The sequence below is a fragment of the Capsella rubella genome, unplaced genomic scaffold, assembly GCF_000375325.1.
Source record: "Capsella rubella cultivar Monte Gargano unplaced genomic scaffold, Caprub1_0 scaffold_7, whole genome shotgun sequence".
In the NCBI taxonomy this organism is placed as follows: Eukaryota; Viridiplantae; Streptophyta; class Magnoliopsida; order Brassicales; family Brassicaceae; genus Capsella; species Capsella rubella.
The window spans coordinates 5,686,966-5,710,688 of record NW_006238917.1 but is presented as its reverse complement, the minus strand read 5'-3'; the positions used below and the strand labels follow the sequence as shown (position 1 = coordinate 5,710,688).

Genomic DNA, 23,723 nt, shown 5'->3' with positions numbered 1-23,723 from the left:
TGGGACAAGATGATAAAGTTCATATTCTGCATATCAATGGAGTAAAAATGTCCTTTTATAAGGCTTCTCTAGTAATGTTAATATGGGAAATTCAATTGTCTGGTTGAAGTTTATATCTTGTTGGGCTGAGCAAGATGATAGTCTCTTGATAGAGAACAAATGTCCTTTAATAATGGTGTCTCTTGATAGAGAACAAATGCCGTTTAATAAGACATGTATTTACAATGTGTTCATATGAGAAATTCAATCCTCTGCTTCCAGCTTATATGTGTCTTCAGTTATAGTATGATGTCCCACGATTGAAATAATTCGAGTGCCTGCAAAAGTCTATAGAACTTGCTGGGTTGGGAACATAATTCAATATTCTGCACAATGATGATGGGAAATTATGCCTTTCAATGGTGGTATCCCAAGATTTGAAAGTTAATGTTCATGCTTCAAAAATTGTTCATGATGGCTGGGACAGTGTGGTTATATATACAGTGAGGTTCTAAAGTTTCTGAAATTCAAGTTTCTGTATAAACTATTGATATTGTTAGGCTGGAACAACATGAGAAAGCACTCAAAAATGTCCCACTGTTCTTGAAGTTACAGTTATGCCTAAACTAGATATTGTTGGGCTAGGATTGGGACAGCACAATAAACTATTCAATCTTATGCACCAGGTCTGCTTTTTGCAAAGTGTCTAGTAATGTCCCAAGTTTGGCTGGGGAAACATGATAATCTATTCAATATTCTGCTTATTGATGAGAATAGAGATCCCTTTCAAATAGAGATCCCTTTATTGAAAAAATTCAAGATTCTGCATAAACAAGAAATTGATGGACTGGGAAAACATGGTAAAGTATTCAAATTTCGGCATATTGATGAGCTTAAGGAATATTGTCTTAAGTTTGTGAATTTCAATACGTTGAGTAAACTGTATGTATCTTACTGGCATGGAAAATCCAAGCTGTCTACATAATAAACTCTATAGTTTGATGATTCATTCTTCTGCATATGATGGGAAAACCAATTTTGCCTGAAGTGAGGCTTAATGTCGAGTAATATCTCAAGAATAAGAAGTTTAATCCTCTTGCTGGGCTGGGACAACAAGATCAGTAATATTCAATCTTCTGCATTTTTATGGGAGCACAATAGTCCGTGATTAACAAGACTTGTCAAATAATGTTCCTTTGCCCCTGCCTATGATATATAATAAGGCTTGTTGAACGATGTTTCAAGATTGGGCGAAAATTCAGTATTCTGCATAAGCTATGTGTCTTAATGAGCTGGGATAGCATGATATGTAATATATCTTCTGCTTAGATCCCCCTTGTCAATTATGTCTCAAGGTCAGAAAACTAAGTTTCTGCACAAACGTTGTATCTTGTTGAGCTGGTGGGAGTGAGACAGTATGATATATTTCATTTCTCTGCTTAACAATAGTGTCAGTGTGACATATTCTATCCTCTGCTTGAATAAAGTATGATATACATATTCAATTCTCTGCTTAACTATGCCTTTGAAAAGGCTTGTAGAACAATGGTCAAAGATTAGGGAAATTCAAATTTCTGCAGAAACTCTATATGTCTCTTAGATCTTGTTGAGCTAGGACAACTTGGTTCTACACAAACTATGAATCTTGATCATCGTCTTCTTTGAAACCAAAGGTAATGCCTACAAATAACAATTCATTTATTAAAGTTTCAAGCCTTTGATCTTTCTAAGCAAAGCACAAGTATATGATTCTTTTATTACAGGTATGATTGGAGCTTCCGCAGTGCACAGCATCTTCAACATTCCTATTTGCAAGCAAGTAGCTACAAGCTGTATCCTAAGTTTGCCGCATGCACAGTGTCTAGAATCTTCAGAAAACCAAAGCTTTGGTTTCTTTCCAAGGTAGTATGCTTCTCTCTTTCTAAGGTTTGAGTTAAACACTGCATTTTTTCAACAGACTAAATACATCTAATATTGCTAACACTAATACAAAGATAAACGCATATACACGAAGGTACACATACACTTAAACGTAAACACTAATGCTCTCACAAACAAAAGCACAAACACGAACTATGTCAATTCTAAAAACTTTAAAATACAACACAAACGCAAACGTTTCTCAGAATACAAATGTGAGACAAACGCAAACGTAAAATGCCGCTAGAACCTAAATAAGGCACGCTGGAGAAAAATTCCATGAACGTAACATATTAAAAAAGAAATGCAGAAGGAAATGTCAGAAGTGGGATTTGAACCCACGCCCTCTTACGAAGACCAGAACTTGAGTCTGGCGCCTTAGACCACTCGGCCATCCTGACCATGTGGTTATTAGGATCATTTAAAGCTATAGAGTAGCACAACACAGTTGTTACATTGTTAATGCTTCAATTGCAATTTTTTTTCTCATTTTTTTCGAGAAAGTAACAAAACATCACTGATTGAACAGTTTCCTAACAGCCTAAACAAAGCTATTTGGTACCAAAACCAATGGAAAACAAAAAAAGCCGAGAGTTACATTTCTTTTATCTTGTGAACTTAACAAAGAAGATCATTCACGCAATTACATCCTTCGATATCGTCTCAGTCCCTCCCCATTTCTTCATTCGTTCCATCGTCTCCTCCACCTGTTCATCACATTTCATTTGTTTACATTTATGTTTTTAAGTCAATCGATCTCAAGCACACCAAACACATGATCTCCATGAACGGCTCTTACCTCTTTATTCCAGTTTGTCTTGTACAGAACAATCAGCAGTAACAACGTTTGAAGCGCTGTCCCAGCTATCATTCCAGACCAAAGTCCCTGAAAACATTGTCATATATAAGCTTCACGATTTACTGACTTATAATAACTCATTTCACTAGATCATGCCATTCTCTTACCATCACTCCAAAGTTTGCTTTGTAACCAAGAAGATATCCAAAGGGTAGGCCGAAAACGTAGTAACAGCCCAAGTTGATATAAGCCACTAAGCCTTGCCAACCACCTCCAACAGCCACACCTAATAACATTAACAAACCGGGACTGTTATACAATCTGATGAGACCTCCACTTTGGTTTAAGATGGACATGAGGTTTGTACCCGAAATAACCGGCTGCACGCTGTTTAGAATCATGGTTATACCAAGAAGATAAGCTAGCTTAGACACTGCACGTTGGATTACTTCGCTGCTTGTGAAGATGACGGCAAAATGGTCTCTGGCTATGATGATAGCCACCATAAAGACAAGACCGATGAGGAGAGACTCTAAGACGGTGACATAGACAGAGTATTTAGCTGCTCGTGGACGGCCTAGGCCAAGCTCATTGGAAACACGGACACTAATAGTACACAAACACAAGACACATGAGTTTATAATTTGAATTGTCATGAGCTGAACAAAAGACTAAACAAAGGTTCTGAGATTGAGATGATACCTTATAGCAGCGTTTATTCCGATGAACAACATGGCCTCCAAGCCGTTGACATTCATGCTGAAATGTAAAATCCAAAGCACAAAAGACTCAGATACAAGTTTTCCAAGGTCTTTGAAGTAAATGTTGCTGAGAAACTCTTACCATATAGAAAGGGAATCAACAGCGATAACAGCATTGTCAAGGCGGCCAGTAAGGACGATGATACTCATCATATACCAGATTTCAAGACAGAGCATAACAGCGGATGCAATGGAGAGTCTGACAAATGCCCAAATCTCTTTAAAAGCCAACCAAGACAAACCAGTCCAGCCTTCATTACACCAACCAATCACATAAACGATCTGAGCAATTGCTGATCCCCAGTTTGTAATATTAAAGGCCAAAGCAGCACCGTTTGTTCCCCAACCTAACACGATAATAAAGAGCCAGAGCATACCAACGTGTAGGACAAGAGCCACAAATCCAATCCAAGCAATAGCGACAACTTTGCTCTGCGCTTGAAGGAACTTGGAGGTGGGGAAATTGAAGGCGAGTGAGAAGAGTTGAGGGATGGTTAGAAGGGTGAATTGCCCAGCTGGAACCGCAATCTCCTCGGCTTGACCGAGTAGTCTCAGAACAGGCGTGGCGAAAATGTAAAGAGGAAGGAGTAAGATGCAGGAAACGAACAGGATAATCCAAGATCTCTGCATATAAACGCCTAACATATTGACTTGACCAGCTCCATATGCTTGGCCACAGAGTGTTTCAAGTGCACTTCCCATACCAAGCTGCAAGCCAAATATTAATCTTTAGTTCCTCTGAATAATTCTTAACACTAATTAACCCCCAAAAGCTCATTTGACAATTGCATATGCCAGATCTTGCTTTCTTTTTAAAAAGTGGATTAACGCAAGAATACACGTAAAGTAGTATATATAGTGAAAAAGAGATGGTTGAAAGAGTGAGGGAGAAGAAATGGTACCAAGAAACCGAAGGAGAAGGTGCCGATGACGGAGAGAGAGATAGAGACGGCGGAGAGCTCAACCTCGCCGATATGGCCAACAAAGATATTAGTGATGGAGCTAACGCCGTACTGGCAGATGATGTTGAACCCGACAGGAGCAGCTATCATCCACATCTTAGCCGACTCCGTAGACAGAACTCGCTTCACATCGGTCCAGCTCCTCGCTGGAGCGTAATCATCTTCTACTTGGCCACCGTGCGTAAGCAACGGCGTCGTCGGATCCATCTCTTCTCCAAACGCAACTCACTACTTCTCTCTCTGGTTCAGAGAGTCAAGGTTAGTTGCCGACTTATGTGTTGGTTTATATAACAAACCGTTGAATCATGAATCATGCACTTTTCTCTCTATGAAAACAAAAAAAGAAGAAGATCTCGTGGAAACTAATAATATTAAAATTACCCTCGTGGAAGCCAATAATTACATATTAAAAATCCTTAAAATATTACTGTTTTATAGACAATGAATGTTCACCATGCAATAGACCACAAGTCTGACTAAAAATTTTATACCAAAAAAACAGTATGACTAAAATTTCTAGTCAATATTACATTTTTAGAAAAGAAATGAAATCTAATGTATTGGTTTTGCTTATGTCATGTTGATTAATTTAGTAACGTAACGCATCTATTTTAATATATTCTGGAATTTAATACTTATGTCTATTATCCCATTTTGTTTGTAGTAAATGTTTGTTACTTTTTTTTTACGTTTTATCTGAGGACGAGTAGAGAAAGAGAGATAAAGGTTAGGTGTGGGTGAGGCTCACTAACCGATGGTTCATGAGACACCACGTTGACATGTCAAAGAAAGAACCATAAATATATGATTCGAAGCATCCAAATGGACTTAAAAAGAGATTTTACTACTCTTCCGGACATGAAGACGCCGTGCATCTCTTAAATGCTCTTCCTCTTCCTTCTAAAGATATGAGTTTGGTAGAGACAAAATCACGTGTTGTTTAAAAAAAAAACAAAAAAGGACAAAATCACATGAAAATTTTAATTACTTTTTTTTTCTATATAACGAATGTTTTCATGGTATTAAATTACATATGAGAGAAGCACAAGTGGGCTAGTGGTTCTCACCTCTGTTGCCTTCTCACCAGATTCGGGTTCGAATCTGATCCCTCTCAAAGAGAGACGTATAATTTGTAACGATGACAAAAAAAAAAAAAAAAAAATTACATATGCAAGAAAAAAAAAAAAAGGTGCATGGTATTAATAAATGTAATATTAAAAAATGAGGTATTTGATCAAGTAACATAATTATCAGTGAACACAATGGTCAAACCACTTTACTCTTGTCACTTATATATCTACTGGCTAATTAATTAACTCTATTTTTGGTCAAATATTATTCCTAAACTATATATGTTTTATAGAAAAGAGGTACAACTACCGAACACTGTTGGAGAATTAGGAAAAGATAAGATGGAAAGTTTTTCATAATCAACAAGAAAGGATAAGGCACTGCAGTCAAGAAAGATGAAGAAAATTCTACATATGATGATCCTAGTGATGATGATACTGATTGTATCTACTATCTCTAGTAAGTGGTCAAGAAGCCAATAAAATATTAAGTTAGGAAAATTGCTTAATCCAACTAAGTTCAGATAAAAATGGAAAATTAGGTGTTAGAAGAGGAAGCTCTCGTTTCCAAAAATAGGTGGTTCCGTTTAGTGATTCGCAAGGCTTCTAGAAGCCAACATAATAATAGAAAAAGGTGAGTTAGGTTACGTATGTTGATGAAATTATATGTACTATAAGGTAGAAGAGTCGGAGACGAGACATCTACAATTGCGTTTACACGGAAACTAGAAACGGTCCAACTGGTCCAGGCTCTCATTGTTTTTAATTTGTTTGTTTGTCTTCGTCCTTTTGTATTTATTTTCCCCTGCTCCCTCATTTAAAACCTTTGTCATCAACCTATATAGAGAAGAGAGGATGATGACATTTTCCTGCTATGTCAAGAAAAAGAGAATGATCTTCGGCATGTCAACTAAGAACAATTGGGTCGCCAGTAACGACCGGGCCATATAATATTTGCGTCATAAGAAACGCTTGTGAATTGTGATGATACCAAAACAGAACACTACTATGAATATTTTTGGGTAACCAAAAAAATTTCGAACCCAAGCAAACATAATATTTGTGTCATCAGAATCTTATTATTTGTTTGGGTCTAATCAAATTTAATGATATCGAAAAGCCGCTAGATGTCACGTTAAAATACTAAAAACATACTCTGTGGACATGAGAAACTATCGACGAGGTTTTATGCTAGCCAGTCATGTTGTTGTTAATTTGTTATGCCCACAACTAGATCACCATCACATTTATCTCACACCACTGACCACCCAAGTCACTATTACAGATAAAGGACATTCTTTACCACTCACCACTTGTAGAGTTCAAAGTTCAAACATAAAACAAGAAGAAAGAGTTGTGGCTTATTGGGCTTCAATAGTTATTAATATTAATATGTTTCATAAATGGGCCGAGGTGTTCCAAACGAACTCAGATCAGTTATTTGATCTTGGCAAAGAAGTTTCACACTGGACTGAATGTGATTTAACACATATGGTTGGTTTGTTTAGGGCTTTCTTCCGATAAGAATGTTTTTGCACTTGCATTCCATGCAAATCCTTATTCCACAAATCTTTGGTTAGGCTTCATCGTTTTTAGGAACCGGCTAAGTATGGTTACTAAAAAAATGTACAAGATGGATGGAATCAAAGTTAACATTAGCGCCTTAACTTTTGGGGGGTTTTATAATAGAATGCTTGAGGTTGGAGCTATAGAATAATAAGGTCTCTTTCCTGGTGGATGTGATTTAGAATTTATACCCCACTTAGAGAAGCAAAAAAAATGGAATTTGCTCAATTAGTGAAAGGAATCTTCTTGATGACTCTGTAACAAAGAAGATTGGGTGTGTGTGTGTGGGGGGGGGGGGGGGGGGGGGGTTATTGCCGTGGAACAAACGTCAATAATGAAAACGTCAATTAAGAGCAAACAAATGTATCCACCAAAGCACCAAGTATATATATAGTTAAGTATAGTAGTAGACTCTAGTGGATCACATCTCTATCGTCTCTTCTCTTCTCTTTTCTCCGAGTCAAATTTCACTTTGTAGCTATTGTTTGTTGATAATTTGATGGTAATATTAATATAGTTATCTTTGTTTACATAACTTGAAACATGCACGTGATTAACCTACTCAGGCTTACTCATAAGCATTTCAAATCTCTACCTCATTATAGTCTTTTTAACACCCCAAAAAAACAAATGAGTCTTTGTCCACTTTTAAGATTACTTTCATACAGTAGTTGTCTGCCTCTGACAGTCTAAGCAGTTCAATAGTCGTATTGTATTAATAGATACTCTAACCAGTTCGGTCTAGTACAAAATTAAAGGCCAAAAAAGTGATATGCAAAAAGAGTTGAGAGAGGAAACAGCTAGAGAAAGTACAGAGAAGATAGATAGAGACTACTATCAAACTCAGAAGATAACATGACACTGAGAGAGAGGTGAGGAGCTACTCTCTAAATTTCCACGAAAGCCAATCTCTCTCCCCTTCTGTTTTGACCATTGACTTTTCCTGTTCACACACAGAGCAGCCAAAATCGAGAGTATTCCGGAATTCGTTTTTTCTTTTTTTTTTTCCAATTTTTTTGCAAAATAATAATAATTACCCAAAGAGAAAAAGCCCACAGAAGACCATTGAGCCGGCGAAAAATCGTAATATATTATTATTATCACATAGGATGAGGATGGTATTGTCGGCATATCAAGGATGATAAATACTTAAAATCAAGCACGCGAGCCTCTGCGTTGTTCATCCAAAAAAAAAAAAAGAGGTTAATATTATTATTTATTATTTTAATAGCTCTCTCTCTCTCTCTGTGTGAAGACGACGAAAGAAGAAGGAGAAGAAGATCTAGATTCGCCGCCGCCTCTCTTATCAGAGGAGATCCTTCTTCACTGCGACTGCGTTTGTTATGGAGATTGCTTTTTAGGTGACGATTACACTGCCCATACAGCCTTAATTTTTCTGGGTTAAGAAGAAGTGAGGGAAAAGATTTCTGAAGCTACGTGGATGGGTATGACAATCATTGGCAGTGTAGAGGTTAAGGCTACCATTAATACTGGTTTTCCTTGGAAAGTGGTGCCTAAAGGTAGTAGGAGTTCCACAAGGCGAGCTTCAGCCCCTGATTCTGAGCCTGATTTCAAATTTTCAGCACAAGGAGATTCGGAATCGGAAAAGGTTTTTTTTTTTTTTTCTGATTCTTTTCCCACTCTCTTCTGCTAATTCTTCAGGGCGTTTTTTTGGGTTTTCTTTATTCTAATCCTTGATTCTTACAATGATGGCAGCTTGGCGTTTCTGTTATAGGCCAGCATTTCGCAGATAGAGTAGAGCATGTTCCAATTAAGAAACGGAGGTTTATGGTTCCTCCTCCGTCACTTTTGAAAAATTCCACCCCCTGTGGTGACCATCCTGCAGGGATCAACCATATTCTCCCTGTTTCTAGGCTGAATCCTAATCTATTGGGACAAAAAACAGCAGAAATCCCCGATGATAATCCCGATTGCAGTAGTCATGACTTCTCTGCTATTAAGATACTTGCAGAAGTTGCTTGCAGTAGTGGTATGAGTAGTGATATTGCATCCTTAGTAGACGGTCAGCTTGTTGAACCTGTTAAGCATGATGATGATGCTTTGACTTTATCTGCTCATGTGGAAGGTAATGATTCATCATCTGGCACTGATGATGTCTCTGGGAATGATACTACGATTGAATCCAGTGTCAAGGTTGGGGAAGACAAGACCAAAATCATAGTGTCTCAAAAACTACTGATTGATACTTTGGGTAATGCTTCGGCTGCTGATCAGAGTGAAGAGCGTATAGTAGCATCTAGTGGTACCATAGTGGCTCAGAACATTAATGTTTCTATTTCAAATGAATCCTCAACAGAATTGCCAAAGGAAACTATGGAAGCAGGAAATAGTGTAAGTTTAGCACCTCAGAGTGAGTCTGCTACTGTGTCAGAGATTTTATCTGATGATGAGCGCACTGGGAAGGGTAAGAGCACTGAATGCCTTACAGATGATAGGTTACACTGGGATTTAAATCTTCCAACAGATGCGTGGGATCAACCTTGTGATGTAGTAGTTGATAAAGCAACCCGAAGATATTCTGATGGAGAAGTCACTGTGTCTGTTACAGAGAGTGGACACGTTGATGGTAGTAAAGACTACGCGGCAGGTCTGATTGAATCTGATGTGCACATGAATTCTCCATCACCGTCTGGGGCTAAGGCTGAAGCCTCTGCTCGAAATGGGAAAGAATGCCAATCTGGTTATGATTCCCAGTTTGAGGATGGAGAGTTGAGGGAACCATACCCTTGGGAAGAAAAAGAGGGTGATAGTGGAGATGTTGAACAAGTGGATTATGGCTCTGAGCCTGAGAATGAACGAGTCTACTCTTTGGCTGAAACTAATGAGAATAAGCTAGAGGATGTTGAGCAGAGATTCTTGCCAGAGACAAAGTGTGATTCTGGCAATGTGCGTGAAGGAAGTAGTGATGTAGAGAAGCATGTAGTGGTTTGCATGAATGATTCTCATTCTAAAGGATCTTCTCCGTCAAGGAGCTTTGGGTCAAAACCATACAAAGGGTTACCTTCACATGAAAGTATCCCAAGGAGAAGGCAAGTTAATCCTGATGAACCTATTTTCCCATTTCATTCTTTAGTTTATTCAAGTAATAGTTCTTTTGCTAATATAGTGGTTTCCCTTGTTTCAGGCCTGATAGTTATGAAGAGCCGAGTGATAGGGACCTTGGTCCCAATAAATTTATTGGAAGAGACAGATCAGAGATGCGTATGCGAAGCAGGAGTCCCGCGAGAAGACCATTTGGCGGCTGGAATACCAAGCGTCGCTTTTCCCCACCTATTTACAGAGGTGGTCCAAAAGGCTTTGGACATCCGCGTCCTAAAACCGTTGAGGAGGACCGAGGTATGATGAATGGCTTTGATCAGCCAGGTCCAGGTCCACATGGCTATGTACGTAGGCAGTTCTCTAATGGAGGATATCGCGGTCGCTTTAGACGGTTTCCAAATGGTGGCGGAAATCGGGATTTCAGAGGCGTAGATAGTCCATTCCCTCCCAGTGATGGTAATAACTATCCAAGTCGCATGCACAACAACCGAGTGCACAATAGGAGAGACAGAAGCAACTCCCCTCCTGTCTTCAGGAGATTGCATGATCCCCAATCACGGTCCAGGTCCAGAAGCCGTTCCCCATGCTCATGGAACAGGCGGAACAGATCTCCTCCTGGATTCAAGGGGGATGAAAACAGGATGGAGAGAGTGAGGTTGCCGTCTCAGAAACGTTTTCCACTGGATCAAGAGATGGGATTCCTGTCGCCGCCAAGAAACCAGCGAAACTCAAGGTTTTTCGATGGGAGAAATGATGATGGTGGTGGGGAGAATGATCACAACAACTTGAGAGGAAGAAAATCACCGCCAGGAAGAATTTTTAGACGACAGCAGAGATTTGACAGTATGAGAAGGGTGAATTCGGAAAACAATCACTTCAGACCATTCATGCGCCATAATAATAACAATAGAAAGTTCGTTGATGGTGAGGGAAGTCGAGGAGGCGGGTGTAAATATGAGGGAGCAGAGGAGGAGAAGAATGGGAACATGTATGAGATGGTGCACCGGCCTCTTCATCATCCTCGGCGTTTGGAGGCAATGGGAGAAGACAGTGATAACATCCGACGGTTCAGATTAAATGCAGAACAACAACAACAACACTCTGTTGTTTCCATAAACAATGGAGCGTCATAACAAATAAGATGTAACACTTTTGGGTTTTGGTAGATTCTCTTTTCCAACTGATCCAGTCAGTGAAGAAAAGCTCTATTTCGCTTAAGTTCTTCATTCACAATAAACGATATGACACATACATGATCCATCTTTTGTGATGTAATTGCAAGAACAAGGTAGTCCAATTTCCTTACTACAGAGTACAGACCCCAAAAATTAAAAGCTGATTTTAGTTTAGTACACATAGTCATCTGTCTCTGGCTTTTGGATTTATGAATGAAACAAACGTGTAGAGTTGATACCAGAAACTGGCGGACTGTGTCAAACAAATATTTTATTGAGCTGATGCATTTAAAACTGATAATAATTATTCAGAAAATGCTACAGAGAGCCATTTCTTCAACACCTGTATTCTCTAGAATGTTAGCAAACGGACAGATTCACAAATTAGTTTCTTTTATATAAATATTATGTACACCATGTGGAGTGAATATATATTCATAGTGTATACGTGCAATAATATACATTTCAAACAAGAGCATGGTTGTAGTCATGGTAATGGAATGTCTTGTAGATGAAGTGTGATAGCCACTTGGAAGCAGCAAAACTCAAAACAGCCGCCACAAGCACTGCAATTCTTGCTACCTTTGACAATGTGGTCTGGTTCATCACGGCCATAACTCCGATCATAGCAACTGATGCGATTTGTAAGATCACCTCTAGCGCATTGAGATATTTGTGAGCTTTCTTGCAGCTGCTGCAGTTCTCAACATGTGACCAATACCTGACAAAATTATATAGGCAGAACAAACACAAAACTTTTATTGTTAGGATGCCTAGAACTAGTTTTCATCAAAACTAACGAGGGAGATAAAGTCACCTGTCAAAAAGCTGTTCTCGAGGAGGCGTAGGAGGAAGAAGAGATGGATCAAACTTTCCTCTCCAATCAACTTGAGCCCCGCTATACTTGTTAAACCATCTCCTGAATGTAACGACATTAGCGTCTGATTTTGTTGGGATAAAGCAAGCTTTTTGCCAGTTTTTAGGGCCCCTCTCCAGTATCTTCCGCTCCTGCACATATACGTTACAAGATACAAATCAGTACAGTTCATTGCTCAACCTCTACTCAAACCAGTGTGTGTATAAGGTGGACTTGGAATTACTTCAACATGAAGGAGGTGCAAATCTGAGTCTAGAATAGTGTTTTGACCAATGTGGAACACCCATCTAGGAACAATCTTATCAATAAATACACCAAAATTCCTCGGGAACGTCCATATCAGCCTACTGCGACCTGGACTGACCGGAATACATATGAAGATCAAAGACAATTTTCGCTTTGATGATGCCGCCTGGATACAGAACCATATAGTTTGGTAAATATAACATGTGATTCTACACAAGAAAAGCCAGATAATGTTCATTTGCCGTAAAAATTCTATGACCTTGTCAGATGCAGCTGGTGCAGGAAACTCATTTTCCTGCTCTGGTAGAGGGTCTGTGGAAGAGCGATACACACAAGGTGCAATAAAATTAGAATAGCCCCATTCTTGTTTTGAGAAGAACCCTTTGCTGTCTTGTTTTCTAACGTTAATTTCGAGTGGTTTTCCCCCTTCTCTGTCAATCTTCTCTGCAAAATAGTATGAAAGGTTGGTACATGGATCCAAAACATATCAGATAGACTGTTAGAAAACGCAACTTATAATTTGCCTTTTGGTTTCGGAAACCGCATTAGTCCATAATGAGCATAAGGAACATGAGCTGGATCCATGAGGTTTTCCACCAACACATCGTACCTAAAAGATTTCACAGATTTCTTGTTGAAATGATGTAAAAGACAACTGCAGCGGAGACAGAAAATGAAAAGAAAAATAAGTATTTACCCGTAAGGAATATCGCGATTCGCCATCAACTTAGTGAATGATGGATCTTCTAACTCTGGAATGTAAGGAGGCTTGTTGGTTTCGATAATGTTCTTATACTTTGGATCACTGTTTGGCCAAAACCAAATGATGTCATGCTGCACAATACTCGGATAAACAGCTACACAAGCTTGCTTGAAAGTGTGGACCTGATTTGCATTACCAAAATCATCATTGATCCAACCAAAGACTTTGACTATCTCATTGCTAAAACCAATCAAATCCAAACAAACCATCCTCAATAGTTATCAAAATCAAGGAAATGAGATAAATATGATATGTATACCGGAGGTCCATCAGGAGGAGCTTGAGGAATGAGTTTACAGTCGCCGGATCCGTTAAAGCACCATCCATGGTAGACACACTGCAACCTCCCCCATTGATCAATCCTTCCATCAGACAAAGGAGCAAGACGATGGGGACACGCGTCATCCATTACTTTCCATTGCTTCTCGTTTCTATCCCACCAAACCACCAAATCAATCCCCATAACTTTCTTCCCATGAGGAACCTTCTTGTCAAGATCGCAAACTGGCATCACCGGGTACCAATTAGCATACCAGTCGAACTTATCAGACCCGGACACGAATCCCGTCTCAGATTCCGGCGGCGAATTCGTTGGTGTAGCGGTGGATGATGTTGGTGCTGATACTGCGGTTGTAAATCGACTTGATTTGCCGCCGATGATGAGTGAATTAGGAGAAATGGGTAGTCTTGGATTGGAGAAGGAACATCTGAATCGAGGTTTAGAATTGAGGATTCGGGAAGATGGAACAGCACATGCAGCAAGAACAGCTTCCATGGCGTGTGTGGTGACAACAGGGAAGAGAGGAAAATGAAAAAGTCTTCTACTTCTCTTCTTATTACATTAGCTGGTTGATAGATTTATAGATCCAACGGTTCAGATTAATAGCTCACGATGTCGCCTTTTTTTGTCTTTGTATAACGGTTTCGTGCAGTATATCATATGTAATCGGTGAGACCATGACTTTTGTATCATCTTATTAACCTTTAATCTAACTCATCAAACGACGTCGAACCATCAATAAGTAAAGCGAGGGCATAATCGTCATTTCGTGGGATCCCCCACCACCACCACCGCACACAACCGTCTGAAATTGAGAAATCGGGAGAAGAAGATAGGTATGATTAATTTTGCCTTTTGAGCCATTTTGGAAAGTTCTAGTAGTTGGATTCGTTGAACGTAAGTGGATTTGCTACGGTTCATCTGGTTTCTTGAGCTATAAGAATCCGCGAGCTCAATTTGGTAGGAGTTCGGGTTCGTGTTTTCTGGTTAAGAGAAAATCAATGGCGGAGGTTGTTTTGCACATATACGATGTGACCAACAGTGGATCGGAGAAGACTAACAACACCATTGTTCAGATCAATCGATTCTTCAAAGACGGGATCGGTCTTGGCGGCATATTCCACAGCGCTATTCAGGTACTACTCTCTACTGCTTCTGATCTTCTTCTTTACTCTATCAGTTTACACACCCGCACATGTATGGATGATGTCTATGCTTTGTTTTTCGTTATACAAGTGGATTTGGTTTGTGTTTATGTGTATGTATGTGGAAATGAAGAAGAATTTGACGGCATGATACTTTTGATTTGACCTCCGACCTTCTAGTTTAATAGTTTATGGTAGTGTCTGATAGGTATCTGTAAGATCTTGAACTTAGTTTTCTTTTCTTCTTCTTCACCCAGGATCTCCATTCTCGGGTCTCCTAGTAATTTTGGAACCTTTTTGTGGGAGAATGGGTGCGATAAACTCATGAATGTCTCTTTGGAGAATTGCAATAATCAATGATTTCTCACGTTTTCTTCTTTGATATAGGCAAAACTAATTGTAAAAGACCACTTTCACATATGACTTAGTCATAACAATTTGGTGAACTTAGAGATTAAACCTTTGAACTATGAGGAAAGCCACACTTAATTATATAATCCAGTGATGTATCAACGATTGACTTTAGGTTTACTCTTAATTCTGTAGCTTAGGCCTGTATGAGCATATGCAATTTTTTGTCTTCTTGTCATGGTTTTTAATTTCTTGTACATTTTTAGATTGACTGTATATACGCAAGGAAGAGTAATTAGCTGACGTCTTGTGTGAATTTGTGCAGGTATATGGTAATGATGAATGGTCTTACGGGTATTGTGAACAAGGAACTGGTGTATTCAGCTGTCCTAGTGGCAAGAATCCTATGTACACATATCGTGAGAAAATTGTTCTCGGGAAGACAGATTGCACAATCTTCATGGTAAATCAGATGTTGCGTGAGCTCAGTAGGGAATGGCCAGGACACACTTATGATTTGCTGTCAAAAAATTGCAATCACTTCTGCGATGTACTCTGTGACAGGCTTGGTGTGCCAAAGATCCCAGGTAAAGCCATAGTTTGGGAATCAGAGTGTGTGTGTTTTGTATATGTTTGTGTGAAACTGCTTGAGTTCTGTGTCTTAATAGGTTGGGTTAATCGCTTTGCTCATGCTGGCGACACAGCCTTAGAAGTGGCAGGAAACACAGCGATGCGCGTGGGTTCTCTCTCATTTTGCATTACCCATGCTGCTTCTTTCTTACACCTTAATGCCTGTGGATGTTAAATCCTTGTGAATTGGGATTTTTGCAGGTAAAGCAAGCCAAAACGGAACTTGTGTCAGCTAGTAAAGTGGCTTATCGCTTCCTTGCGAATGTTACCTCGAACATAACCAATGGTTCAAATGGCTCCAATGGATCTCCACAACCGTCGGGAACTCTCAACAATTCAGACAACGGAAACTTTAGATTGCAAGGTAGTTGGTTCAAAGGGATACTTAACACTGCCAAACCCTCCACCAGTACAGAGATAGGCAACAAAGAGGAAGATGCAAACCATCCAATCACGAATCAGAAAAAACAAAGCCGGGACTCTGATGTTCTACTATTTCAGTAGCAACTGTACTGATCCACCACAATACCAAATCGCATTCGTTTAATTGTAAATCTACCGATCAGAATGTTACTCATCTGTATTCATTACTTTGTACCACCATGGGAACCCATCTCTCTTTTTCAGCTGATTGTGTGATTTTGTTAGGAATGTATTTTTCAACATGTTGTTACCGGAAAGTATAAAGCAAGTCTGAGCATATTCATTAGCATACTTAAGTTGTTTGTTAAGAAAATCTGATAAAGGATAGCTGCAATTCAGATATGTAAAAATTTCCCAAACGTATGTAAAATAACATGGAAAGCAAAGAGAGTATCCAACAACAGAGATTAACAGCAGAGCATTCACACCGAAGAACACAAAGGGGTTCTGAATTAAACAACAATTCACAACTTATACCATAAGAAAGGCTTACTGTAGAAATCAAATCTGGAATCATGGCATTTTCATCCCCTGAACATCCCATTAAACACAAAGGCGTTCCCCTCAGCATTTTCAGATATCTGAAGGGATGAGACGGCCTGAGCAGCAATCAAATCAGCTGATATGCCCATGTTGTTATCCCAAGCATCCCTCGTGAACGGCGACCAGTGACTGTCTCCTAGGCCATAACCATAACCATTTGACACAAACCCAATCCCTTGAACCGCATAACTAGCACAACTTTGTCGAGGAACAAGGTTGCTTCTTTCATCTCTAAACAGATCCATCTTAAAACCCTTACCTTGGCCAATCTTGACCCGAGATGAATCATCAGAGTCTTCGCCCAGTAGGACGTGCAGAGCAACAGCCTCTGCAATAGCTGCCCCTTCTTCATCTAACCTTTGTTGCTCTTCCAATCTCTTCTGCTTCTTCTTCTCCAACTCAGCTCGAATGGCTGCAGAAGTAGCAAGAGCTTTCTCCAAACGTCTCTTCTTCTTCTCGGCTTGTTTGATACGATCAAATTCATCTTTACCATGTTTCTTCTTAGCTTTCTTAACGACTGGCTGAACTTGCTTGCACACCGTGTGATCCATTATTGCTTGCTTGCTATTAATTCTAACTAAAAAAACTGCACTAAACTTAAATTTCGTAGAGGATCACAAGAACTACACCCACTCTGGTATATAGGAATACCTCATCGTGCGGACAATACAATCCCAATAAGAAACAACAGCAGACAAGAGAAGGGAGACGTTATAAGAATTTGCAGACTTATCCTTTGGAATCATTCGTCCAACATTCCTGCACCCCTTAGACTCTCCCATTATCTGCATTTGACAATTACTTGATTAGTTTAAAGTTGCTCAATGGAGAAACACAAAAAGCCTTATGCCTAACATCAAATCTTAAAGCAGCAAAAATAGTTTCAGAATAATGGCATAAAACTTGTACAAGACAATAGCTCTAGATGCAAAATATACCAACCAAGTAAGACCATAAGGACCTAAGAAAAGGCACCAACTCCTAAAGAGGAAACATAATATCAGCCAACAACAGCCAAAGTAGGAACAAACTTGAAGAAGTCTATGTAAAAGAAGATGCGCATAGAGAGGGCCTCCATAGAAAGAGTCAATTCTACCAAAAATGTCACGACCTCTCTTAATCGTCAACATGGAACTTAACTAGAAACTAATGGATCAAAATTACACGGAAACAACCAATAGAGAGACCAGATCTGCCTCAGAAACAAACGTCAGATCAAAATTTAAAATATAATTTATATTTGAATTCTTTTAATCGACTAATAAATTAGATTTGAACCCACAATTAGCATGAATTCAGATGAAATGAAGCTGAATCGAAAGAGATTAACAAATCTATGGAAATTGAGAATAAATGGAGCAACACGAATTGGATCCAAACCTCTGCAATATGGCATAGAAGCAGCTGCCTCAAAGAACTCCTCTAGCTTAATCAGAAAGAGAAGCCAAAACGCAGAAAATAAAGATGCTGTTTGGATTCAGAAGAAACTATAGAAAAAGAGAGAGCGAGAGAGATCACAGAGTCGAGACTCGAGAGAGAGAGAGAGAGATGGAGAGATCGTATTAAAAGAGAGAGAGAGAGAGAGGGGAAGAAAGAAGGAAGACGAGGAGGAGAAGAAGAAGATAATAGTAGAAGAAACGTAGCAGCGCATCTCTAATGAAAACGAGACACGTGTCAATAAGTTTTCAATTACGACTTTGAGACTTGGCCGGTGCGACTTCGTCTACTCATGTGTGTCTTGTGAGACCCAGCATACGTAACGGAGCTGCTATATCAGCCGTTAGATTTAATGCAGCCTCTCGATTTAATATTAAAAAAAACATCGATTCAGACACAAAGTGTACAAGTGTCGTGTTACCTTACATTACAATAAAAGTTTTTAGTATTTTTACTTAATCTACATTCAAAGTTATCAGCTCGACTAAAAGATAAGTGTGATTTTATTTAGCATACATTCATACACATTCATGATTCGACCACCAAGAAATGACCATACATTTTCAATTTGGACACACCGAGACCGAGACCGAGAGATCCAATCCAATGATCCACCTACATCCACACCATTAGACATTAGATTGATCTTATTAAAAATCCCATACCAACTCGTATACGTGACCAAATCCGTCCATCTTCCCTCATATTTATTTACAAGACTATTATAATAAGCCCAGCAGCCCCTTACCGTTTTTAGCCCACCAACTTATTTTTGACCTCTAATCGTTGTAGTGTATTCTTTTTTCATATAAAACCTCTATAAATTAATACTCGATAAATTAATATTTTTATTAATAAATTTTTTCGGTTCCAAGTTCGGACCAGTGTAATTTTAGACATATTTCGATAAAATAATAAAATAATAATATTTTTGAAAATCCTTTGTAAACATATAGTCCCATCAATATTATAAATTAATAATTAGGTAAAATTTTCAAAATATATGTATATATAGACACATAAGTTTTTGTTTGAGTTTATTTTTAAATATTTTTTTGAAAAACTTTTCAAATTAGGAAAATCTCTCTATAAATTAATAATTATTAATTTATTGATAAATTAAAATTTCTATAAGTTAATAGATTTTCATGGTCCCAACATTATTAATTTATAGAGGTTTTACTGTGGTTTGATGTAATTTATAGAAGTTTAGTTCATTGTGTTACATTATTATTTTTTTGGTTTTAATCTATATTAACATTTTTGAAGTACCTTTTGTGTTCTACCCTCTTAGTTATACTTATTTAAAAAGTTATTTACAAAGTTAGTCCTTAAAATATTGCACCAAAAAACAATAAAAAATATATGGCAAAACAAAATCGATTACTCAACAAATATAGGAATATACCTTAACAATCGAGAAATCATTTAGGTTCCTAAAATATCTCTACTAATTTGGTTAATAATTTCCTAAACCATGAAATCGGATCTTTCTTAATCTTTTGAGTCATTATTACTTCCAAATATTCTAAAATTTAAACCATTTTCCATATTTTCCTAAACTTTTTTGAGATTTTATTGTTACCAATCACAAACCCTAAAAAATGTTGTCGCCTCCTATAAATAATACTAGGTTCGGACCCGCGCTACAGCGCGGGGGAAATAATTACAATATATAATTTTTAAAGGATTAGAATGTTACATTTTAATGTTGTTAGAGTGCAGTCGATTATGGTAAATCATATATTTGTATAATAAATTTAAATAAAATAATAAAGGAAAAAGCGAGTAAATAATCATATACTAAGTTTTGATACAATTAAAAAAACAGTGAAAATTTAACAGCACGAAATAATATTTTTCGATAAATTATTCATTTTGACCATTTTTGTAGTAAAAGTAGGAATATACGTAAAAATTACATATTTACAATATATTTTTTGAAAGTCCAACCCGTAACAGAATTCATTTCGTAAAAAACATTATTCGTAACTTGTTTTATCATTATAATTGTGATTTTAGCAAACTACCCGTGAATTATCTAAAATTTACATAGTTTGATATATAATATATTTTATCAATAAAAATTATGTCTCCAAAATTACATTTATGTCTTCAAAAAAATATTTCAATATTTTAAATTCTAATAGTTTTATATATTTGAACCTTTTATTTATAATATTTTGAAACTATTTGAAATTTTAAATATGCTCATGTAACAATGGTTTTAATATTGGTCATACTTATATTGATTTTAAACCATTGTCTAAAATATTTAACCGAGTGTAGCTGAGTATTATATGTCCGTTTTGAAAAATTCAAATTGCAACATATGCAAAAAAAAAGTTAAATTTTTATTAAATATTTATATTATATAGTATAATATCATAAATTAAAAATAATATCAAATAAAAGTGAAAGAAGAATAATATTTTTTAAATAGATTGTATTAAATTAGTTAGAGAAATATTAGTAAATCCTATAATTAGTTATGGAAATAATACAATCCTAAAATTAGATTTGGAAAGTATCCGGTGTATGTATCCAAACCCATTAGTCTATCCAACTTTAAAAGATCCAATTACAAATTTCGGATAATTTTTTGAAATTGACCCGACCCGGAAGCATTTTTTGTACTTCTCTTTTACTAATATAGGGATTCATTCTATTAGTTTCATTTTATATCAAACACAAAACTCATGCTTCTATTGATTTACAATACCACAATAACATACAATCTCAAATTTATTCACGGTATATGGCAGTACATACAATTGCCAAAGTTGTCAAACACTGATTTAAAAATGATTCATGAGATACATATTTTTTTTACCACAAAATGAGATATATATATATATATATATATATATATATATATATATTTAAACTTTCATTAGGTTTACTTTCTATCTATTTATTTATGGTACATATTTTTAATTATAAAATTAGACAGTTAAATAATGATCAAATCTACTGAAACAAAAAAAAAAACAAATATAGTTGAAGTTTTTAACTAATAATCAGTGATCCATCCTACACAGCGTGTTAAATCCTAACAAAACTATAATAATTACTAGAAAAATACATATAGAGAAATCACCATATTGTTAACACCATCAATATATTAGTACATGCGCCATTTTAAATTAGTTGATTCAGTTATCATGATCGATTATAATTGTGTAAGAGGAAAATTTATCCCATGTTATACAGCGGGTTACATCCTAATTTATTATATTTTTCTAATCGATATTTCACGTATAGCTTATATTTCTTTTAAAAACAAGTTATATTGCAGTATATCGCCTAATTTTAACATAAATTTATAATTATAAAAAATTAAATATTAAATAAACCAAAAAAATTACAAACTAAAATTTTCAACTTTAAGTGTATAAAATAATCCCGCGGTGTACTGCGGGTTAAAATCTAGTATATTTTCATAAGGATACACCCCACTTAATGAAAATTCTGAGCGCTTGTATTTAAAATGATTAAAGAGATGTTAAAAGAGAGAAGTTGTAAAAGGTAGGTTGACAGGTTGTTTGTTAATCTCAATTGTGACCGACGTTTATAGTTTAATGATTTTGTATTTTTAGTCGTGTCACTAGTCTGAATGCTAATTACGGATTTGTGCGTGCTTTAAGTCGTAAACAACGAATTCACACAAAGGAACACGTAAAGTAGCAATTCCGCAGGAAAGGCAAGGGTACTTGAGTCATTCCCCTATCACCACCACCACCGCCGCACGCACCAGTTTCTTCAGCCTGAAATGAAGAAATCGGGACAAGAGAAGAAGATAAAGTTAAAACTTAATTTTGCTTTTTGAGTCACTTTTGGGAAGATCTAGTTGTTGGATTCGTTGAACGCAAGTGGATTTGGTACGATTCATCTGGTTTCTTGAGTTATTGATAGAATCCGCGAGCTCGATTTTGGTAGGATTTAGGGTTCGTGTTTTCTGGTTAAGAGAGAGAGAGAGAGAGAGAGAGAATCAATGGCGGAGGTTGTTTTGCACATATACGATGTGACCAACAGTGGATCGGAGAAGACTAACAACACCATTGTTCAGATCAATCGGTTCTTCAAAGACGGGATCGGTCTTGGCGGCATATTCCACAGCGCTATTCAGGTACTACTTTCTACTGATCTTCGTATCTATGTATCGATGATGACTCTTCTTGGTTTTGTTTACATGAGTGGATCTGGTTTGTCTTTGTGTCATTGTGTGTGTGTGTAGTATGTATGTATGTGCAAATGGAGAATTTAACAACATTTTGTGCAAACGATGCATTATATTTTTGGGTTGATCTCTCTTGTGAGGTTTCTAGTTCAATGGTTTATGGTCCTACAGGTCTCGAGTAAGATCTGGAGATTATGTTCCATTTTCTTCTCTCCACCACGGATCTTGTGTTTCCTTAGTACATAGACTTTTGGTAACTTTTAGGATTAATGATTGCGATATGTTGACAAAGGGATCTCTTGAGACTTGACAAATTCAATGATGGCTTACGTTTTACTTCAATTCATCTTTTGACTTGGACAAATATAACTGCAAAGCGCACTTTCCCATTTGAGTCTTGACAGTTTGGTGTTTACTAAATCCACGAAACTACCACTGCTTGACTTTAGGTTTCCAAGTTCTCTGTCTTAGGTCTGGATAAGTATATAACATTGGATTGTTATTCTTCATGGTTTTGTTATTGTTCATGTGCCTTTTGGATGATTATATTGACTGCCATCTCTGATGAATTTGTGCAGGTATACGGAGATGATGAGTGGTCTTACGGTTATTGTGAGCAAGGAACTGGTGTATTCAGCTGTCCCAGTGGCAAGAACCCTATGTACACATATCGTGAGAAAATTGTTCTTGGGAAGACAGATTGCACTATCTTCATGGTAAATCAGATGTTGCGTGAGCTCAGCAGGGAATGGCCAGGACACACTTATGATTTGTTGTCCAAAAATTGCAATCACTTCTGCGATATACTCTGTGACCGGCTTGGTGTGCCAAAGATCCCAGGTAAAGCTATTTTTTGGTAATCAAATTGTGTGAGTGTGTGTTGTTGGCCTTCAAGACTTACGTGACTGCTGGGGTTTTGTCTCTTAACAGGTTGGGTGAATCGTTTTGCCAATGCTGGTGACACAGCCTTGGAAGTGGCAGGAAACACGGCAATGCGGGTGGGTTCTCTTTCTGTCTTTCATTTTACTTATCTGGAACCTAAATGCAACATTATGGGTGCTCAAATCTTCTAAACTGGGAATTTGCAGATGAAGCAAGCCAAAACAGAACTTGTGTCAGCTAGTAAAGTGGCTTATCGCTTCCTCTCAAATGTTACCTCGAATGTGACCAATGGGTCCAATGGCTCTCCACAACGTACAGGAACTCTCAACAATTCAGATAATGGGAACTTCAAATTGCAAGGTAGTTGGTTCAAAGGCATACTTAACACTGCCAAACCCTCCACAAGTACAGAGATAGGGAACAAAGATGAGGATGCAAATCATGCAATCACCAATCAGAAAAAACAAAGCCGCGACTCTGATGTTCTACTGTTTCAGTAGCTTCCGTACCTATCCACCACAATGCATATGGTTAACTGTATATCCACCAGTCCAAAAGTTACATGCACTATTGTCCTGATCTGTATCTTTTACTTTGTATCAACGTTGGATCCCAACATTTTTCCAGATTTCTAGCTCAGCGTGTGCTTTTGTTAAGATCTTACTCAACATGTT

At 37.4% G+C, this 23,723-nt stretch overlaps 6 protein-coding genes and 1 non-coding gene across 7 annotated transcripts; 3 read left to right on the top strand and 4 right to left on the bottom strand.

The window, feature by feature from the left end:
• Positions 1–2,216: 2,216 nt before the first annotated feature.
• On the bottom strand, positions 2,217–2,300 carry TRNAL-CAA. The gene has a single exon. It is a non-coding gene; the product is annotated as a tRNA-Leu (tRNA).
• Positions 2,301–2,307: 7 nt separating this feature from the next.
• Positions 2,308–4,757, bottom strand: LOC17880590 (protein DETOXIFICATION 35). The gene is made up of 7 exons (XM_006283560.2): positions 4,362–4,757; positions 3,542–4,167; positions 3,401–3,457; positions 3,066–3,304; positions 2,866–2,984; positions 2,699–2,785; positions 2,308–2,606 (listed from the first exon to the last, which is right to left on the bottom strand). The coding sequence occupies exons 1-7, from the start codon at positions 4,626–4,628 to the stop codon at positions 2,535–2,537; spliced, it is 1,467 nt and encodes a 488-aa protein (XP_006283622.1). The 5' UTR covers positions 4,629–4,757; the 3' UTR covers positions 2,308–2,534.
• Positions 4,758–8,269: 3,512 nt separating this feature from the next.
• LOC17880710 lies at positions 8,270–11,427 on the top strand. The gene is made up of 3 exons (XM_006283042.2): positions 8,270–8,666; positions 8,774–10,107; positions 10,203–11,427. The coding sequence occupies exons 1-3, from the start codon at positions 8,499–8,501 to the stop codon at positions 11,248–11,250; spliced, it is 2,550 nt and encodes an 849-aa protein (XP_006283104.1). The 5' UTR covers positions 8,270–8,498; the 3' UTR covers positions 11,251–11,427.
• A 239-nt stretch (positions 11,428–11,666) lies between these two features.
• LOC17878795 (protochlorophyllide-dependent translocon component 52, chloroplastic) lies at positions 11,667–14,007 on the bottom strand. The gene is made up of 7 exons (XM_023778093.1): positions 13,438–14,007; positions 13,113–13,300; positions 12,940–13,025; positions 12,675–12,859; positions 12,393–12,581; positions 12,110–12,300; positions 11,667–12,013 (listed from the first exon to the last, which is right to left on the bottom strand). Exons 1-7 carry the CDS (start codon positions 13,951–13,953, stop codon positions 11,758–11,760), a joined length of 1,611 nt encoding a protein of 536 aa, XP_023633861.1. The 5' UTR covers positions 13,954–14,007; the 3' UTR covers positions 11,667–11,757.
• A 194-nt stretch (positions 14,008–14,201) lies between these two features.
• Positions 14,202–16,210, top strand: LOC17879234 (deSI-like protein sdu1). Its single transcript, XM_006284322.2, has 4 exons — positions 14,202–14,594; positions 15,280–15,541; positions 15,623–15,690; positions 15,786–16,210. Exons 1-4 carry the CDS (start codon positions 14,460–14,462, stop codon positions 16,086–16,088), a joined length of 768 nt encoding a protein of 255 aa, XP_006284384.1. The 5' UTR covers positions 14,202–14,459; the 3' UTR covers positions 16,089–16,210.
• A 139-nt stretch (positions 16,211–16,349) lies between these two features.
• Positions 16,350–18,113, bottom strand: LOC17879410. Its single transcript, XM_006284526.2, has 2 exons — positions 17,931–18,113; positions 16,350–17,335 (listed from the first exon to the last, which is right to left on the bottom strand). Exon 2 carries the CDS (start codon positions 17,099–17,101, stop codon positions 16,532–16,534), a length of 570 nt encoding a protein of 189 aa, XP_006284588.1. The 5' UTR covers positions 17,102–17,335; positions 17,931–18,113; the 3' UTR covers positions 16,350–16,531.
• Positions 18,114–21,562: 3,449 nt separating this feature from the next.
• On the top strand, positions 21,563–23,709 carry LOC17879718 (deSI-like protein At4g17486). Its single transcript, XM_006284337.2, has 4 exons — positions 21,563–22,116; positions 22,746–23,007; positions 23,098–23,165; positions 23,256–23,709. The coding sequence occupies exons 1-4, from the start codon at positions 21,982–21,984 to the stop codon at positions 23,547–23,549; spliced, it is 759 nt and encodes a 252-aa protein (XP_006284399.1). The 5' UTR covers positions 21,563–21,981; the 3' UTR covers positions 23,550–23,709.
• The last annotated feature ends 14 nt before the right edge of the window (positions 23,710–23,723 follow it).